Source organism: Enoplosus armatus, chromosome 8 (genome assembly GCF_043641665.1).
Source record: "Enoplosus armatus isolate fEnoArm2 chromosome 8, fEnoArm2.hap1, whole genome shotgun sequence".
Lineage (NCBI taxonomy): Eukaryota > Metazoa > Chordata > Actinopteri > Centrarchiformes > Enoplosidae > Enoplosus > Enoplosus armatus.
This window is the reverse complement of record NC_092187.1, coordinates 14,547,984-14,569,382: the sequence shown is the minus strand read 5'-3', so window position 1 is coordinate 14,569,382 and position 21,399 is coordinate 14,547,984. Positions and strand designations below refer to the sequence as shown.

The 21,399-nt window shown below is 40.8% G+C and overlaps 2 protein-coding genes across 2 annotated transcripts in view; one reads left to right on the top strand and one right to left on the bottom strand.

The window, feature by feature from the left end:
* The window catches only part of cacna2d3a (calcium channel, voltage-dependent, alpha 2/delta subunit 3a), a 105,766-nt gene that overhangs the window by 6,945 nt on the left and 77,422 nt on the right, over nucleotides 1–21,399 (bottom strand). The window contains exons 26-33 of the mRNA XM_070909891.1: nucleotides 20,504–20,581; nucleotides 6,903–6,964; nucleotides 6,450–6,494; nucleotides 6,307–6,369; nucleotides 4,955–5,025; nucleotides 2,842–2,917; nucleotides 2,671–2,723; nucleotides 1,588–1,643 (exon numbers count right to left, since the gene is read on the bottom strand). Of these exons, the coding sequence (XP_070765992.1) occupies nucleotides 1,588–1,643; nucleotides 2,671–2,723; nucleotides 2,842–2,917; nucleotides 4,955–5,025; nucleotides 6,307–6,369; nucleotides 6,450–6,494; nucleotides 6,903–6,964; nucleotides 20,504–20,581 (504 nt within the window). The remainder of the gene's footprint in view (nucleotides 1–1,587; nucleotides 1,644–2,670; nucleotides 2,724–2,841; nucleotides 2,918–4,954; nucleotides 5,026–6,306; nucleotides 6,370–6,449; nucleotides 6,495–6,902; nucleotides 6,965–20,503; nucleotides 20,582–21,399) is intronic.
* Nucleotides 11,992–16,620, top strand: LOC139288574 (leucine-rich repeat and transmembrane domain-containing protein 1). Its single transcript, XM_070909893.1, has 4 exons — nucleotides 11,992–12,068; nucleotides 14,024–14,408; nucleotides 14,532–14,737; nucleotides 16,097–16,620. Exons 1-4 carry the CDS (start codon nucleotides 12,062–12,064, stop codon nucleotides 16,618–16,620), a joined length of 1,122 nt encoding a protein of 373 aa, XP_070765994.1. The 5' UTR covers nucleotides 11,992–12,061.

The window sequence follows — 21,399 nt, the reverse complement described above, 5'->3', positions numbered from 1 at the left end:
AAACAAATACAAATGTGTGTGCAGACAGACACGCGCATGCACACACACACACACACACACACACACACACACACACACCCTCTCTCTCTCTCACACTGAGGTCACTTGAGGTAATCTCGTGTTCTGCCATTTTTACTTTTAGGGTTTGGATTGTGCCTCTTTATTCTGTTTTTCCAGTGGTCACACTGACTCAGACCGAGCGGAAATGGAGGGGAGATGGCGAAGATGAAGACAGGAGGTCAGTGCTGAGGACATTGGTTGTTTATTCTGTACGCAATGAACTTTGTTCCATGTGAACTCAAGGATAAGTATGAAAAACTGACAGTGTATGGGTCAGCGTCTGTTTTTATCTTTGGATTACTCATTTTAAAGGACATTAATGTTTTTATAGGCAGATGTAAAATTTAAAATGTCCTTTCTCTCCTTTGTGAGACAGGAAAGTGTACAGCAAATAAAAAAAGTGTACAGCAAATTAAAAAAGGAAAATGAGGTCGTTTATTGCTGCACATGCTGAGGACATTAAATTTAATACTTAAAAATAATTAGGTTAACATTAGAAATAGTTGGTGTTTGGGAACTATGAGATCCATAAGAACCTATCTGTGTCCACATTGCTATAAATGATAGAATGACTCGTAAGAAGAAGAAAATCTTTCATTATGTTATTTCTGTTGTTCTGTTTTTTCTATTGTTTCTTTTTTTGTTTTACAGAGGACACAATCTACTGTTTCTGACAATGGAAACAATTATTTTGGATCCTTGAATGAAAAACTTCTTTTTATCTTTTCCTTTCTGTTTCTGAATGTAAAATTCAAGACATAATTCAAGAAAGAAAGAAATCAAAATGCACACATCCATTTGACGTATAATTAAAGCCTGTAATGTAATTTTCAGTTGTGAAAAACTATAATTGAAAAAAATAATAATAAAAAAAAATGCATTCCAGTGTAAATCACCAACAACTTGCAATCAAACTTACACTTAAATGTACAAAGTTGTAAATTACACAAATGTTTAGTGAGAGTGATAATCCTGATTCTTTTTCTGGATGTATTATAATTATTGATCAGAGATTATTATTTGAGGATCAGAATTATTTAGCACTTTATGCATCTAATATGACCATTGTGGTTATTTTCAACTTCAGCAGACATTCTAAATAAAATATGATGAGCCATTTGAGCAGCTCTTACAGTGCATATTATACAGTGCTGTGTGCATGCACCAAGCCTTATCTATTAGGAATGTACATAAACAATGTCGTTTGTATATAAACTATTATTGCAATTAAAGTATGTAAACTGTACTTTTATATGAGTGTGTGAGTTTGCTTTAACCTCCTAAGACCCAAGCTCTATCTTAATTTCTCTTTGCTATTTGGGCTTATTGGGACCTGATAAGTATAAAAACTAAGCATCTTCTGTTGACATGATGTGGTTCCGCATACGGGGACAATTTTGAATTTCCATATAAGCAGAATTAAGTATTATGGTATAACCCAAAATGTGATGTCCACGCATGTGGATGCCAGGTCCTAGGAGGTTAAACAGAAAGAAGAAAACAAGCAGATCACCAGTGTGTTCTTACCTTTAGCTGTGAGGTCAGAGTACCACCAGCTGTACAAGTTAAACTCGAGCAGGAATCTGAATATGGAGAAGACATCGACCTTAACAATATACTCCAACACATGCTGTAACACTCTCTACTGCATTCCAAACATTTTTTATCTACACGATAAAAGTTTCTCAAGAACTACAAGAGGGAAATTGTTTATTTTAAAGCAACCATGGCACAGATATAAATCTTTGCTCATTGCCAGTTGCAGTTCCATCAAGTTTATATGCTTCTTATCAAATAAATCATGAAAAAAAAAATTCCATGCAGGTTGGTGCTGAATCTGACTCTTTTCATGACATGGTAAATCATCTCAAATCGTTTTTAACGTCAGTCTTGTATAACTCGTCCAAAGCAGTAAAATGCTTGTAAAACAGGTTGTGTTTTGTTAAGCTCATAATTAATCATTTTGCGGATACAGATCATGATTTACTTATATTTTCTCCCTTTAGTTCTGACCTTATAGTTCTTAAATAAATGCTCGATATGATGCTGAAGTTCAAGTAGAAAAGTAATGTCATGAAAAATAATTGTAAAAGGATAGTACATTGGCATTTCCTAATTACAGATCACACAATTTTATAAGTTGTCAACTTATGTTAAGGTGCCACAATTTAGGGCTTACTATACTGATCTATGGTGTTGTATGTGCATTTTAGATGGGAAAATGAAACATAAATCAAAACATCACTAATATTTCAAAGACATAAAATGGCTGTAAAATTAGGGCTGACAACTCAATCCTCCCATGATGCACTGTGGCGACAACAGACCACCCAGGAAGATGCCGCAACCACAACATGGAATCACAGGAATAGCGCTGCGCTACAGGAAACATCAGGTAGCCATTACTGCTCATGATCACTGATGATCACGTCGACGTACATGTGGAGGCACTCGTAAACAAACATACAGTTTGGTATATAGTCGCAAACACACAGTTAACCTCTTCCGACAGGAGAGGCCACCATACGAGTCCTCAAAAGGACATGTATGCAGCGAGCGTGTGCTATTCCAAACAGACGAAAGACACTCTCACATACACAGAAGTCTTACATGACAAGCTCAGTCAGCATCCACTTCATGGCTGAGAAGAAAGCAAAGTAAGGCTAAAGAAAGAAAGAGAGAAAAAATATTGATTACACACTAAAAACACATAGTCCCAACTTTGCATCGCATAGACTGCAAACAACATGGTTGAAAAGCGTGAAAAAATGCAGTACTCACATCCAACAGTGTGTGTCCGCTGTCACTACTCTCTGAAAAAACCCAACATAGAGCCTGGTAGTCATACAGAGTGACCCTGAGTAGGTAAAGATAGAAAAGAGACATCAAAAATAGAGATAAAATGAGGTAAAGATGAAGTGAAACGTTTTTATAGATTTGACTTTTCATAAGTAATGCATTTGTCAGGAAGATATAGCCGGATCAGGTGATATTAAGTCTTGATTCACACATTCTCTCTATTATTTCATGCCTGCGGGGCCTTTTGGACTGCTGTGTGGGAGCAGGAAGGAAAGATCCCACCTCTGCTATAACTGCCGCTTTACCTACGGATAATATATTGGATGGATGTGGCAAGAATGGGAAAAGGAAAGCAATTGAAAGCCGAGAGCTTCCCGAGAGGTTCCTCAAAGTGATGTAGGAAGGTGGGCGTGTGTGTGTGTAGATGATTTGGGGATATTGGGGAGGATATCAGAGGATTTAAAGGCTTAGTAGACCCTGAGGGTGTGAGGTCTGGGTCTGTCTGGGAGAGGTTATTGAAGGGGTTCCTAACACACACATACACGCACACACACATACACACTGGACACTCTTTCTCATAGCCTGTGGATAAGTTCCTATATACTCCACAAAGCTTTGTGTGTGAACGTCTGTGCGAGCATGTGTGTGATGTCTGAGTGGGCCCGGTCTATCCGCAGCCCTGGGCGATGTTCAAACCTCAGTCACAGCACTGGTGACACACAGCTCCAACACACCGCCAGGAACCAATTAGTGCTAAGCCAGGCCACATAATGGTGTTAGCAGCAAACTTAGACCAATGTAATATCTGTGTATGAGTGTGTGATTACTGTATATGCTGGGTGTGGGAGCGTGCCCTTCATTCAACATCACTTACAACCTTTTTATTGATCTCCCTTTCTCTTGCTTGTTTGGAAAGATGGATAATCTGAAAGTACCTCAAAATAATTTCTCCACATTTGTCTCCATCTGCAGCCTCGATGCTGACAGATAAATCCAAGCTGGCAGCCTGTGTCAACTTTAAGTGGCGCACTTGAAAACGTCTTTAACGTTTTTTAATCAAGACAAAAACCGTGCCGCAACTTAGCACGTTAATTCTCTACAGATGGCACCGGGTTAAGACAGATCGTGCTGGATTCATTAGTGTTCAGATCCATGAGCTCTATTACTCATCATGCTAATACTTCATGACACAAGTCGTATTATTCATTCATCATACGTCGTCCTTAATTTTAAACAATCCCTCATCATCCGACATTAAAGATTCAGTGAAAGCACTTGTAGGCCTCTTTGTTTTTATGAGTGGGACTGTAAACCATCTGCTGTCAGTTTTTGAGGTTCATCCCTATGATAAACAGGCGTGGTTGTCTACTTGTGCGATGATTTGTCACCCATGAATTTTATGCACTGCATGGCTAAAATCTCCTCACCCACGTCCCAAAGGCAGAGCTGAATTCTGGGTACAGTCCTGATGCAGTGTTGGAAATGTGGTTGTAAGCTTCTGTGCAATCTAAATTTACGTTAAACTGTGCTAAGTTCTCTAAAGATTCCGCATGTTAGACCACACCATTTTGACTCCACACTCACACTACAATGTGTGTCTGTCTGTGTCTGCCTCTCTGCATTTCTGTTCTCCAATACTGGGAAAGTTATCCTCCTGGGTTAAATTTCCAAATTAATTGCAGAAAGTCGCCACCCACTGCTCCTGGCGTTTTCCAGGAGACACAGCTCTACAACAAGCAGTATATGCGTGAATGTGTCTACGTGTGTGTGTGTGTGTGTGTGACTTCAAGTTTCTCCTAATTCCTTCGTTTCAGGAAAAGATTTGCTGTAATCCCCTAACGTGGAACTCTGCTGAGCGAGGGGTCAGAGTTCAGCACTGAATAGCTCAACACGATTGGCCAAGTTAAGAGCTGTCAGCGCAAAGGGGAGACATGCTCTTATTCTGTGGCCTGCCTGATATTATGCACATACATTTACACACATGCATCCACGCAGACTCATACATACACTTGTGCTGGCATGTATAAGTACACAGTCATACACCCACACACACACACACACACACACACACACACGTGCAGTTTGGAATACTTACCTCTTGAAAGAGCCCATCTGCAAGAGCTTACTCATTACAGCTCCCTCTGCTTCTCCAAAAAATTTCCCTGTCTGAGAAAGAAGAGACAGAGATTTGATTCGATTTAATAAGTCATAACAAAATGTAAATGTAAAACGAGCATCCCCTTAAAAGTAAGTGTCTATAATGCCAGAAGCTCTTGCAGGACAAATCCTAAAGCATGCGGATACCATTCCTCATAGCATTGATAAATGGTCTGTGGGGTCTGTCGTCCTTTTTCTGTTAGCACTCAATTGTTTCAGCATATCAGCTAACGTGACTCAAGACCCCTGAGACCCCATGACTGTTAGACAGACACAGGTCATACCTCCTGTCTGTCCAAACTGCTCCAAACCAGGTGACGCCACAGGGACAAAGCTATCAAACCATTAGCATCCATTAGCCATATCAGACACAGGGCAGGGAGGGTGAACTACATCCCCCATTCCCTCCACCTTCTAACTTTCTTGACACCTGGGAAGCAGAGAATCCCACCTCAGCTGCATCTCGGCCCTGAAACCTCCTCCTAGAATCAACATAAAATTGCCTGAAAAGCGGCAGCCTGTTACATCCCCCAGCTCACCCGGGCAGACCTACTCAAGATCCCTCACACAATTTAATGTAACATTTTGACGGACCACATTAATGTTACCTTGTTAGTCGATGACGCTTTCACTACATAACAACAATGAGATGAAACAACTTGACAAGTAGAACCCTAAATGCTCCGTCACCTCCAAATTAAGAATCGAATAAAGAACGGGAGCCAGCAAGTGAGAGACACGTGAAAAGAACATGCAGAGGAAGGGAAGGGCAGTGACAGCCAGCGGACTGGCTTCTGGATGAGCCAAAGCCAGAGTGACAGCATGTCTGGTGACGGCTAAGCAGAGGGTATATGCTAGGGCAGCACCATGTCTCCTTGAGAGCAGTCTAAACAACAACATGCACGAGACGCAGGAAAAATATTACAAAAAAAGCACAAATGTAAGAGGTAGATATGCACTGTTGATTAAAGTTGAAGTTTTTAAAATTAATTTAATTTCAAATTTTAATTTTATTAAAGTTTCAGCTAAGTCTTGGACTTTCACATGTTTATTACTAACTCATACACGCATATATTCTGAGGTAATCTTAAACCTGACCTGCCTAATGCAGCCAGTATCAGAACTAGCTAAAGGGCTAACAGTTCCTCTTGAATTAAAATAACATCTGAATTTCCGCTTGATTTCTGCTTTCACAAAAAACTAAAATGTATGTGTTTGTTTTAATAATTAATACTTTAAAACAGACTATTGTGAGGTCATTGATCTGGCTCTACGTGTTTAATGTCTTACCAGAGTGTAGTCCTCTGCTACCAGAATGAAGCCGTTGTTGTCAATGAGGTAGCAGTTAATGTTCTGTTAAATACAAAACAAAGTGTTAAAGCAGCTGTAAGAAGTAAAAGTGACAGAATCTTGATTGAGAAAAGGGAACCGACCTCATCATCACAGCTAATGGAGCATTTCCCATCTAATGCTGCACACTGTAAGATAAAAGATAAAAAAGACATCTGCATATGGTATCTGGTGTCACACCAAATAGTTAGGCTGTTTGGTGGAGAACATAGATTCCTTTTGTCAGCTGAAAACCTTTACTGTCTTCCAAAATTATTTTCAAATACATAAATGCAATGAAACAGACTGGTGACCTTTACGTGTTAAAAGTTCTACCAAAAATTTCAAACAACTTTCATGGGTAGTTGAGTCATTGAATATGTATAATATGTGGGGACATGTCAAGTTATTATTCAAAAACAAATATAATATAGAACAAAGGACACTTCATGAAGAAGCAAATAAGTATGCTGAACATTCATAATCGAGCAGCTAGGACTAAGAACAAAGTGGTTATGGATATCAAAATTTCCTTTCTTGTGTTTATGCGTGTGTACCTGTCTGCTGGCTGTCCAGAATTTCTTCTGAAAGAACTCCAGTTTCATCTGGATGCCCACAGCTGAAAGAGAGACAACATAGTCACTGAGACGTAGCAACGCGACATGTGTATGTTCTGTGAGTCATCCTACAGGAGAGGGAGAGATTATTAATACACACACCGACTCATCAAGTGCATCTTCCATTAACCCCAACTGAGGGAAAAGACACACATAAGCTTCTCCTTCTGGACAAAATGAGCCAAAAGGGCAATTACACCTTGCATCATACAAGTGTCAGCTTATTTTTCTGGAAGGCTAAAAGTGTGTGTGTGTGTGTGTGTGTGTGTGTGTGTGTGTGTGTGTGTGTGTGTGTGTAATTCTGTACTATCTACACACATGTTCACAGATGCCCCTAACCACACTCAAAATGCAGTTTCACACGATTCTAAACCAGACCTCTCTCTCTGTGCCCACATGAAATCCATCCCATTCCTCAGCCTGCCTCCCTGTTGTTATCCCGACAGGCATTTCCAGAGCTGGTATACAGAGCTGCTATTACTTCCATAAGCCTCATCCCAGCAGGTCCCTAAATGCACAGATCTGACCAAAATTCCTTGCCTGGAAAAAAACAGTCGCCGACATTAAATGTGTCAGCTTTTTCAGAGTTGGCTGAGGAAAGATTGACACATTCACCACAGGCTTTAACTTCCCGACTCTCCTCCTCTCCCTCTACCCCCCGCTACTAAGACTCACAGGACCCTAGCTTTTTCTCAGTGGGGGTTTGCCATGCTTTTGGGGTCTGTAAGTCTTTCCAGGAGCAAATTTTCTTTTTCATCCAAATGCAGAGCAGCCGCAGGTAGTAAACTAAATGAAAGAGAATGTGGCATTTGGATGGATTTAACAGTTGGGACATTAAACTACAGTAAAACAGATACATTGATTGGACAATGTTGACATTTGTTGATGTACTGTATCTAGCTGATAGAGATAGAGGGGACATGATAAAAATTGCAGTGCAATACAAACAATTGATTGCTGTCTTTATGTCAGTCATGATGAAGGTACTTTAACGCTGAAGGAAGGAAAATGCAAAAAAGACTGAATGCAAGATGTGTAATACATTTTCATTTATTTTCAAGGTGCAGATTCACCACTTAAACACCACACACTTGATTAAAAAAGCAAAAACCAAACGAACAAAAATAACCTTGCTGTAGCATAATGCAAAAGAATGTGAATTTGATGCATACATGCAGCTGCCTTCAGACTAAATTAAGTTGCTAACAGCAAAAGTTATGGAATTCATTGTGGTCCATGACCAACCCCTGTTTTTTTTGTAACTGAAAACATGATGTTTGGACGCTTTAAAGAGCATTTCAGTCCTGGCTACACATTTCATTTCCAAAGTGGATGTCCCACATCTGTACAAGTAAATTTCTTGAGTCATGTTGTAAATTATGGATTGATTCATTTATGGGATGTGAGAGCAGGCATTTGACAATTTATGCATCATGTTTTTAGATATCTTGAAGTGCACATGAATAAATGTATCATTAGTTGGTAGCTATTAAAGAGGAAATATTTGATCTGATTGGTATCGACATCGCATTGTTGTGTCATGGTATCAGAAAAGTGGTATCAAGCCAACTTTAATACTGGAGCCAGTGTTGTCTAACTGTCATATGATAAATATACTGTAATGCAGGTTGTCAATTAGTCATTAATTATACAATAATTATTCTTATATTGCACAAATATTGAAAGAAATCAATCTTGTCATAAAATTTGGATTCTATAAACATATGTACACAAATGGCTATTTTAGATTAAGTATTAGTAGTATTATACTGTAGGTCACTAGCAGTAGTATATATAGTACAATAGTTGTAGTAGTGGTTTCAGTAAATGCACATTTGTGTGACTGTGTTGTTTATAAGATAGTACGTGAGAGATACAGTGAAGTGAGTGTAGATGGAATCTAAATGAAAATAAAAATCCTCACTTAAAGCTTAAAGCAGTATCTTAGAAAATAAAATACTGAAAGCTTCAGTGGATGTCAACACGTGAAGAGAACATCATCAGTGAGAAATATTCCACTGGTTTGCACCCCTTTTAGTGTGATTGTGCGTTTACGTGATTGTTTATGTGCAGTGGGGAGCTGCTGTGGCCTGTTTTAGCCCTTGCCCAGAGGAACAGGTGCAGATTATCCCGTCATAAGCTTTGCCAGATCCTTTCAGCAGCCCACCATTTCTACACCCACATGGAAAACCCAAGAGGAGAGGCTAATTTAAGATGCTGGGCAACAGCAATGGAAACACACATGGTATAAAACCAGGGAGAACCTAGATCAGTAGGCCAATAAAAGATACAGGATCGTCTATGCTAAAAAAGCTGAAAAGGGAAAAAGATAAGGAAGTCAAACGAAGTTGTTTGACAAAAATACTGTGAATCTGAAACATGAAACCCTCAAATAATTTGAAGATGTAAGATTTGAAAACACAACTCATCTGAAACTCAATCCATTTATATGAGATTGTAAATTGAATAAAACTAAATTTCAAATATAGTTATGTATATATGGCATATCTGTTCAGCAAGGAAAATAATTCATGGAAACATAAATCCAATATGAGCAGCACAGGAGTTTGCTCTGTAAAATTCGTATTAGAGGTTAAAAGTGCACTGATGTTGGCTGCTACCTAGAAGTCGGCTCAGAGCAAAAAGACAAAAGCCCAAATCTGTCTCACTAATGCTTGGGAATTTTCTGTTCTACGGGGGAACATTTAATTTCCCTAGGTATGATTTAAGAATTTTGGGATATTTATGCCCTGAGCTGGGTTTATGAGTCCAAAGATGAAGGGACACAAAATCCACTCCAAATCCATCCCATTACCAATCTCCTATCAGTGCAATCCCATGCAGAGAAAGATGACAACCGGTTTAAATCCTACTGGTGTTTGGGATTCTAATAAGGATTGCACAAACGTATACATCCATCAGAGCAAGGGTGCATCCAAGATCATGTACATACTGTAGCATGGGCAAGCATAAGTGTGTAGTGAGTATGGGTGTTTCTCTTTGAGAGTGTATGCATCAATTCACATCACGGTGACTGCAAAAACACCTCTAGGAACAAGCATAAACTCACATACAAGTGTCACAAACACACAGAGCTGTTTGGCAGATGCATTGATTTGCAAATCTGGTGGTGATTTCCGAGGCAGGTACGCCGAGCAGGGGCAGATCATGTCAAGATGCTGGGCAACATTCAGAGGATGAGCAGAACTGGAGTTTTTGTTAAGGATGCCAGCAGTCTACAAGGCTTAGGCTCCACTGACCTCTCTTTCCTGTATGTTCTTGTTGAGACAAAATTGAGGCTTCACTAATTGTTGCTGCAAAATCCATACAGAAGATTCACATTTCAAATAATGAGGCAGTTCATTGCTTTACAGCTAAAAAAACATTCAAAAAATCAATCTGTGTTCTCAATGAGTGTGTTCTGAATGAGCTTCAATAGAAAAGATCAGATGCAAATCATACAAACCATCTTTGTAGTTTGCCCCTTAAGGCCTTAATGCCACATGCATTAAATGCATCACAGGAGATGCACATGCTGATAATATATGACAATCTGGTCAGAGGTTGCAGCACAAACACAACAGACTGTCTGTACACATCAACCATATGGGCTTTTAGCAAATACAAAGGTGTCATCACACATTTGAGGATGTATTTGCCCACGTAGGTGTACATGTCCGCTCAAGTGTGCATGTGAGTGCGGATGCAAGTGTGTGTGCGCAGGTGCATCCCCCTATAAGTGGATTTATGTTTTCTAAAGCATCTTCATGTGTGCATTCATTGCTCAAGGCTGATATCTTCACACAGTTACCACAATAAATGAACTAAATATAAGATGGAGACACATATTGACTACTGTATATGACAGAATGACAATAATTGTCATGCCCTTCAGCAGAGGAAAGGATGTAAATATGGATGGACAGGAGGGCAAATACAAGGGAGGGTACGATAAGTCAAGGTCAGCTTGTAAGCTTAATCATGCTCATCGTTAAAAATGATTTGATCATTAATCTCCTCCCTTTGTCCATTTTTGCCTCTCCTTCAAGTGACCCATGAGCTCATATAAGCTTAACTGTCAATCCATTTACATGCAAAAAAAAGGAGAAAAAAAGAAAAATCCATGCAAATTTACTGCAACAGCTTAATATCCTGCTGTGTGCGTGTGTGTGTGCATGCGTATGTGTGCATTCGTGCGTTCTGTGTTGCTGTGCTGGGGGCGTGTTCTGCCAACCCTTCTGCCCACGGCTCATGCATAATATCATCAGAGCATGCCACAGCAACGGGCATCCTCTGACTGTGTTCGCTGTGTGCTGAAGTGTTGGAGTATTTGTGTAGACACAACGCAATCCAGATCTAATTTTGTCTTGTTCAACTCTTGCCAGAGCGATAGGAGGTAACGCGAATGTCAGCGTGCATGTGTGCGCTGTGATTTAAGAGGCACAGCTGTCCGTTGGGAGATGACACACCGTCACACTCACCAATACAACTGGGGACGGGGAGAGCGAGCGAGCAAAACAGACAGAGAGAGAGAGACACACACACACACACACACACACACAGATGTCAGAGTGTTGATTTGGATTCAACAGAGGAGCAGGAATAAAATCAAATCAAGCAAGAGAAAAGGGAAAATAGAAACAAAGGCGAAAAAAACAGCATGAAGAAAAATACAAGAGACAGAAAGAGAGGCTGAGAGACAGTGAGAGAGCTACAGAGAGAGAGATATAGAGCAAGAGAGAGAGAGAGAGAGAGAGAGAGAGAGAGAGAAAGAGATAGAGGCAGAGCTCCATAACTCCAGTGAATCCCAGACTGGCTGGCTGGCAGTAAGCTCTGTGCTCTGATCTGCCCGCTCTGATGGGGTTTCATGCCCGTGCAGGCAGTGTTGGGGATCCTGAGGGCAACACTGGTTTCTACTGCTGATCTCGGGCCTCTCTAATTCCTACCTATTGACCATATCAACCTACACAGATGAGATCTCCTTACACCTTACACCTTACTGACGGCTAATGGATCATCAACCAATGACAGACAATAGAATCCAAAAAGGGAGCTAAGAGAAGATCGAACGCAAGCGGCCCAAGGAACAACTGGCAGATATGAGAGGTAGGAGCTTCATCACTGGGAAGTATATCAACATGAACGCATTTGTGTATGTGTGTGTGTGAGTGTGTGTGTGTGTGTGTGTGTGTGTGTGTGTGTGTGTGTGTGTGTGTGAGTGTTTATTTGTATACGTGCATGGCAAGGTGGGATCAGCTGCTGAGACTAGTATGTTGTGTAAACTGTTGTATAACTGAGTGATAATAAAGCATGGATGCAACACAGATGCCAGCATTATATTCACACTTTTATGTTTATAGCTGTACATTGCCATTGCCTCTGAGTGTTTCCTGTTGCAAATAGGTATCGACATTGGTACCAAGCTAATTTAAAGTGGTACTTGCTGGGGGTTGTGTGTGCATGTCATCACAGGCTTCTCTGTGCGTACTTTGGGCTGGGGGGACCCATCAGAGCAAAGAGACATTCTCCTGTGTTGACCCAATTCCAGAGCTGCTGTTACAACGCTCCACTGAGCTGATGCTGTTTATGTGTGCCCATGTATGCATTGTATATATATGGGTTTGTTTATGACTAAGTAATGTGTAAACACATGTGATTAAATGCATTCTTGCATACACACACTCTCATTTCGCTACATGCGATGCAATTAACACAGGGCTTTGCACTACAGCGCGCTAAACCTCGACCCAGCCATGTTCTGATGGTTTTATGTTGAAGCAAGCAACATAATATCATAACAGCAACACTGCCAAGAGCCACTGTACCAAACTAACACCTGAGAATATACCTGGGAGCGGCTGCGCCTGGATGTTTCTAAATCTGTAAATCACAATCCACTGCAAGAAGCCAGGCAAAGGCAAAATGATGATTACATCCTTGTAAATGGGACACTGTCACTCTAATTACAAGACTTTGTTACAATAGTGTTTATTCAAAGAGTAGGAAAGCAGTGGGAAAAAAGGCTTTACTATTATCCAAGTGATACTGCTGGTTGATTGCTGAATGCTAAATAGCACTTGAGTGTTTGTGTGACTACAGAACTTAAACAATTAGATCGTGCTGTCCCATTCAAATCAACATTCCCCAATGGATGTTTGATTATTTGATTACAGTTAATAGCTGCACAGTGTTTCTTTATATGAAAAATACGTTTGTGAGACTCACAGCTGCCTCATCACAAAGGCATCATTCTGGCGAAGATTTTAGTGGGAGATGCTGCCTGATGCAGGAGAAAATTAGATAATTCCCATTTGACAAAAACATGAAACATTCTCAATTAGGAGAGCGGCTGCTGAACTGCTCAGAAGAACATTTTGGCTGTTGTGCCTATGGAGATGAACATGGCGCAGCTAATCTATCTGCTCAGGATCTACAGTATGAGTGTAACTTGTGAGCTAGTTGCATGCCCAGGCTTGGGTCTGAGCTTCATTTCATTGAGCCTCGAGCTAGTCCAGCCAGTGCTATAAATACTGCTGTAATGTTCCACAAGAAATGGACATGTGAAGTCAACTCAAAGGGAATCAGACACCTAATATCTGCCGTGTATGGATTTGTGTGTGGGTGGAGTGTGGGTGAAGGGTTATGAGGCTTTGGTGAAGTCACCAAGGACCACTATCTAAGGGGGGTGGGTGGGGCGGGGTGATTGGGGTGGGAGGTAGGAGTTGGCATATTAGTAATAAGTTTACTGTCTTGTTTATTAGACATAGAACAGCACTATCTGAGCTAAGTGAGCTGCATTCCTAAAGACTTAATTTTCGAATGTATATATAGGTACATTTCATATATTTTTGTATCAATCTTGGAATTTACTTGACCACTTAAATGCTGTCTGTGACAAAGGCATTTATTTAGGTGGTCATGATGGCAGTTGAAGACTGTGGTGTGAATGTATGCAGCAGGGTATTGCTGAAAATAAAATGTAGCTGTATTTCTTTTCATATTTAGCTACAAATACACAGGCGTACTGTCTAATCCGATATTGTGTCCCCCTGTCTCCACAGTGGTACTGGTGTGTGCCCTCCTCTCCCTCCTGTCTCTGTCACACGCCTGTCCAAAGGAGTGTAGCTGCAACAGCAACACTAAAGTAGTAGACTGCAGAGGTCGAGGCCTATATGACATCCCCCGACGACTGCACGCAGACACCCAAGAACTGTATCTCCAAGATAACCGTATCAGGGGGTTGGGATCAATGGCTTTCCGAGAAATACCCCTTGTCCGCATTCTTGATCTATCTAATAACTCTATAACATCTGTTTCACCAACTGCTCTGCTGGGTCTCAGAACTCTGCAGCGCCTCAGCCTGGCCTACAACAGCCTGCGAGAGCTTGACAAGCGGTTGCTTGGACCTATCCGTACGCTTTCACACCTTGACCTCTCACACAACAGGTTAAGCAACAAAACAGATCAAATTTGTTATTTGTCCTTTGTCGAACAATACACATGTTAAAACTTGATCCCACATAACTGATTGTATCTCATGTAATTTCCTTGCCATGACCCTTCCTCCAGCCTGTGGGGTTTGCCTGGAGCCATGGGGGACAGTTTGAGGAACCTTAGCCACCTGGGGCTAGCGCACAACAGGCTAACACGATTGGACCGTTCCCTGTTGGAGGCGCTGACCCGCCTGGACAGCCTAACACTACGAGGCAACCCCTGGAGGTGTGACTGCCAGCTCATAGGCTTGAAACTCTGGCTGGAGTCCTACCTCTTTAAAGGTTAGATCACTAGTAGCTCTAGGCGGTAGCTGGGGAATGTCTGTAATTTTTCCGACATTCATCCATCTCAGTGCCTTTCCTGCTTTGCATGGTATTAAATGACAGTAATGTTACATTATGGTAATAATGACCTTTAACACAAGCAAGTATCCTAAAACTACTAAAGTAGAAATGGCTGGACTCTATATTAAAATGGCCGGTTCACACAATGAGAGGAGAGCCTCTTTATAGGGATTAAAATAGACTGACTGACCCCAAATGGATATATTGTTTATATATTTTGCCCTTGGAGAGACTGACACAGCTGAGGTAAGACCAGGCCAAAAGCTCTGTCCAGTTATTGAATATGGTGGAATGAGTGTGTGTGTGTGTGTGTGTCTGTGTGTGTGTGTCCCATGTTGTTTGGTGTGTAGTTGTGTAAGAAATGTAGATGTGTTTTGACTTTTATACTATCATTAACATCTGATGAGTACTGTGCTTGGGGAAGTGACCATGCAGGTCAGACCCATAGTGAATAACGTTATGATGACAATTTAACTCTATTGTGACTGCTCACTGTTCACATTGCCAGCCTTTAAAGCTTAGCAAAACATGCAATGAAAGAATCTCCTGAATAACATTGTGATGTAAGGGAGCAGCAGCCTTGATATCTACAGCCAGAGATAGAGCGCTTATATGGGTTATTAAGAGTTAAATTGCAGACTACATTATTTTCCATGCTAGATCAACCCCAGAATGCATTAGATAACAAAATAACCACTGTACAGTGAAAGCTAGGCTCGCTTGGAGTTGGCTGGCCCGCCTACATGCCTATGTTACCCTGACACAGCTTTCGTCTTAAAGGCTGAAAATTCTAATTACTGCAAAACAGAACAATGGACCCAGATACAAGGATGTGTGCTTAATAGAAAGCCAGTGGTTAATCAGGCAGGCAGAAAGGAAGTGTGTGACAGAGCACGCTCGACATGAATACGGAGAGAGATGAATAATGAAGAGATTTACGGGACAAACACGGGGCAGCTGATAAGCGTCCTAACTCAACGCTTTGTCCAACAGACTCGATTCATTCGGCTCCAGTGATTGAGCTGTTAATAATATAACACTTGCTAATACGGCCCATTAAAGTAAGCCATTACACCCTAGATTAATAAATATCTCAAGTAATGGGCTGGTTCAGACTCATGATTGAGTTCCCCTCTGTAGTAAGCTGTCAAAAATGAAATGGGAAATTAACAGCAGGTAATGTGTTTATAACACTGACTATAAAACTGACTGATGCATGCCTCAATATTCCTTCCTGCCCCTCTGTCTGTCTTTTACCATCCCTCTCTGATCTAACTATTTAACTCTGATCACAAGGTGGTGTGGTGGATGAGGTGCTTTGCTTCCAGCCAGAAGACATGAGGGATAGAGACCTGCAGAAAGTCCCTTATCAGCTCTTCCATGCCTGCATGACCACAAGCTACCATTACCTGTTTGCTAACATACACCACCTGGAGTCTGAGAGGCTACTGCGAGGCCACACCCATGGCAACCATGCTCATCCCTCTAGCCACGCTCTCCATGTTCCCATGGCAATGGGAGAGGGTTTTGGTGGCGGGGGAGGAGGAGGAGGAGGAGGGAGTTTGCCAGAGTGTGAACCTAAGCAGAGGCAGAGGCCTGTCAACTTGCGCCACGCAATTGCCACAGTGATCATCACCGGCGTAGTGTGTGGGATCGTGTGTCTGATGATGCTGGCTGCAGCAGTGTATGGCTGCGCCTACGCTGCTATCATGGCCAAATATCAGCGGGAGCTAAAGAAGAACGAGGAGTTGGCAGCAGCGCAGGGGGCAGATCATGCCACAGCAGATGAGAAGGAACCACTGGAGAATGCTATCGCCTAGGAGATGATAACAAGAACCCTGGACTTAAAACCTGGGCCTCAACCCTTTAACCTGATCGTCTCTGGACGCTGTGTGTATGTTAGTGCATGTGTGTTTGTGGGAAAAAAGAAGAGAGTGAGATTATTTCTATGTGTGTGTGTGTGTGTGTGTGTTCACCTTCTTTCTGAGACTTGGGTAGCTAAATTCCCCAGGTATTTGACTATGCACTGATGAGAAGAGTATCTTCTACTATATGCGGATTCGAGGGACAGGCCAAAGACTCCAAAAGGAATCAATTCCATTTTGTCTGAGAAATGCATATCACAGTTATGAACAAATTGCTATATATTTATAATTGTGTGTTTGTAGGAATAATAGTAAAACTCTGGTATTTAAAAAATGGATTTCAGAGTTTGGTTGTTCATAATTTTGAGTCAGATTTTGAGGTAATTTTGAAAACTCATAGTAGGCAGCTGTTGTCAGTTATGGTCTGTTCTAAGTTGTTTGTATCATTGATGTGAGAGTATGAGAACAGGAATGAGTGTTTGTGTCAGTGTTTCATTTGTGCTTGAGTGTGTGTGTGTGGAGATGTATACTGTATGCACATATTTATAGAGAATTTAGGAGTCTGTGCCTAATAATGTGATATAGTTTTGAGGAGGAAATGTGTTTTCTTAAAGGATATTTTTCTGACAGCTGAAGTGAAGATGGGAAATTCGTTGAAGCAATAATGAAACAAACTAAAACAACAACAAAACCTGGACTCAGCCTGGTTGTTTTTTTCTCAGACGTTACGGGTGCATACGCCTGAACTATCATCCTGCTGCACACAGGCACACAAACCTTTAGAGCTTTAGTTTTGGAGATCATTCGAGTCTTGTTTGTGAGTTAATGCTGATCAAATAATGATAGTCATGCCCTTCAGTATGTATTATATAAAATAAAGGGAAACATTTTACCTGATTACTGTATGTATACTTGCAACTAATTTGAGAAGGCATACATTCTTAAATGGAGAAAGTATCTTTAAAAAAGGGGTATTTTGGAGTGAATGCTATTGTTTAAGTGTACTTCTCTCTGATTCACCAATTGTTTATGTAAGGAAATAATGTCAAAATGCCTTGTTTACATTAAACAAGGCAAATCAGAACAAAATCATAGAAGAAAATCACAGATGGTAATACCAATTTCTAAAAAAAGCAGGAAGATACCCCTCATTTAAAGTTACAGAGGTAATCTTGAAATAGGTAGACATTGCATGGTGTTTTTGCCCCTCTCAGTTTAATGTGTTGCTGACATTTTCTTTGAGTTTAATGAGGTTTCTGTTGAATCATCATGTCAAACAACCTGACAAGAGAAAATGGTGAAACACACATATATTTCTATGAAAATATTGTGGATTATATTACTTTAATAATTTGCTACTTGTGAGAGATACATTTGAATATATGTTTGTATCTATGACATTATATTTCCCTTAAGGATACTGCCCAACCTTCACTGGTACTATTACAAGGGGAAGTATTATATAATGCAATATCAGGAGATTGGTAAATCTGATTTCTGTCTTAATTATTTTAATATATGTAAAATGTCACAGAGAAGATATTCAGCTAATGTTTTTAGATTATATTAAAAATGTAGCTTGCTGTGTACATTACAAACATCCATTATTATCATTTATGTATCGATAATTTGCCATCTGCAGTGATTTCTAACTTACTCAGTGAAGTGTGGAGGCTCATGAATGTACACAGATGCCTTTGGTCTTAACGCCTGACCTGATCTTTATGGCTCTGTATATTATGGGAGCAGACCCACTGCACGTGGCTCTGGATGTGACCACAAACACTGACACGCGCGCGCTCTGGCATACACACATGCATGTGTACACACACGGTAACATTGTGACTCAAGCGATGTCTGCAGGGCCCATGGTGTGTGATGTCATCAGCCTGTCCTGTTAAGTTAGTGTATTAGCGTATTCACAAGTCTACAGCTCAGTGGAGCGCAGGGCAGTGAAAACTGGCCCTAACCGGCCCACGCTGAATTTGCATTCTAGCTTACATCTCTCCTCCCATCTGACTATTATATAAAATCATCCTTACAGACATCCCCCGACATGACAAGCATGAATGTCATTACTGTATATCAGCATCCAATGCAACAATAGGGTATTCATGAAACCTTGCTACGGATTAGTCATTTGGATTGCTGCTAAACAGGATTTGAAAGAATGATATTATCTTAAAACAATAGTGATAAAGTCAACAGGGTCAAATAATACTGTGGGCTGGTGTAAACTGTGGGCTGCTCGTGTACCGCTCTGCTAGAAATTTGATGCACACTCTGTGTGCATGTGTGCTGTGGCATCACACAGACTCTCCCATCTCTGTCCTTCTGCTCCAGTGGTTTCCCCCAGGCCAAGAGTACCCATAATGCACTGCTTTCATGTCAACGCATTCAGGCACCGTGAAATAATTTTCTCTTTCTCTGCCCTTTTATTTCCTCTCTTATTTTATTGCTGCATTTCCAAAATATGTTTTTTCTCTTTCTCCTTTCCTCAATTTTTGCTTCCTCTGTCCGGATACTTATCCTCTACTGGCATCGCTGCCTCTCATGTGCTGACAGGAGAACTTACAAAGATAATCATTAGAAGAAGTTTTTAATATGAGGCAAAAGCTGTGCTCCACATTGGTCTTTGGCACATATGTTGGGCGGTGGAAAGGATTGCAATACTCCACATACTGTACACTGTATTTGAATAGAACAACTTGCTCATTCAAGACATTTGTAGCGTGTGATTACTAAAGCTATCAATATAAAACACTTCCAAAAGGTCTGCAGAGGAGAAATATAAAGAAAGTTGGAGGGACCTTACTGCAAGCATAGCTACCTGAGGAATAGCATTGAGACAGAAAAACATCGTCTACCTATCTGCATATTTTAGCCACTTTGTATGTTTATATTTTCTACACATCAGATGCTGTAATAACAATTCTCATTTTTGTCAACAAGGTGCTTCCAACTTTCTTTGATAATTAGTTGCAAACAAAAAAAAAAAAAAAAAAAAAATATATATATATATATGTCTATTTTTCTTTACTTCTCACCCTCATCTGCACTGCACAGTATCACAGTTTAAGTATTGCATTAGTTACATAACACCAAAATCATCTTGTGTCTTTGGAGAGAGGTGGATAATGAATGATGTCATATCACAATTTTCCTAAAGATAATATTATAACTACTGTGAAATGTGACCACCCCCCCCCAGTTTCCCCATTTCTTCGATTTAATTTGCAGTTCCTTTCCTCCGTAACCATGACCAAACAGAACAACGGGCCGCACTTCATACCATCGTCTTGCTGATTGCACCAAGCTGCATTATATGGGCGTGACATTGTGGGGCTTCTGAGTCACCAGAACGTGAGAGGAGGCCGGCCACAATGAAATCCTCTAGGCCACAATATGCCTTAAATAAGCACAGAGGCAAAAAAAAAAAAAAAAGAAGGCACAAAAGGCGTTTATGAAACTGGCTTCTATTAATATATTTAGGCATAAATACTCTTGGATGCAAACGTGTTGCACTCTCGCCTTCTTCTGAGCGCACGTTCATGCAAGGGCAAGCGCATGGACACAAAAAGCAGCACAGTCAGCATATGTGGGCAGTGAGTGTTTCAACTCAAAAAGAGGAAAAGAAGTAGGGGTAGACAACTTTAGACCAGGAAAACAAAGCCTACATAGCAGTGCAAGGAAGAGAATATTGCAGCCTCTGTCAATGTACAAGTGCGTGTGTGTGTGTGTGTGTGTGTGTGTGTGTATGTGTGTGTATTTGTGTGTGTGTGTGTGTGTGTGTGTGTGTGTGTGTGAGAAAGAAAGAGCCACTTGAGTCCCCACTTACCCGCAGCTATGGGTGATTTCCTCTCATCCAGAAGCTGAATGGCAGTGCTGGCCAATACAACACTCTTGTTTTCTGATCCTAAGCCACATGCATAAAAGCACACACAAACACAACACACACACACAGAGTTCACATCATATCATAATTCCTTATATTAGTTCTGAACTGACCACTAACTGTGATTGGAGAGAGAAACACTGAACATAAATACCACAGAGTATTATTTCATGGCTACAGCTAACTGCCACAGTCCTGAGAGGAAGAGTGCATCCAAGGCAAGTCCGGCGAGTAAATAAGAGGCTTTCAGATCACTTGTATTAGCTGGCACTAATGGAAAGCCTGAGGCTGAGGACAGATGAGAACACATTCTCCCTTTGGAGGAGAAACCATTTCTTACAGACATAGTTAAACTGCATATGCGTGAGGTGCCTGTGTGTGTGTGCATGCGAGCGCGTGTGTGTCTTTTTGTGAGTGTCTGTATGTGTGTTCTGGCCAAGTCACTATGGAAAGGGCTGAACCTCTTCCTAACATATCTTATTTCAACCCACAGCAATCAGTCCTGTCCACAAGAACACAGCCCAGAATTAATAAGAGAGGAAGGGGAGGTAGAGATGCATGGCGAGAGAAAATGACCAAATATGGGTGAAAGAGGAAAAGAGGGGATGGAGGAAATTTGAAAAAAGTCTTTCTAATATTTATTTGTGCATTAAGCAAAATGTGAGCTTCTTTTGAGTTACCATATAGTGCATCTTATAACTCTTGCCAGCTCCATTTTCAGTAAACTTCCAGACTATTGGTGGTCATTCATTATAGCACACTAGTAATGGCTAATGTGTAGAACTAAAAATACATTTAAAGGTAATAAATGACATATCCCTAAAGACTTGACTTGAATT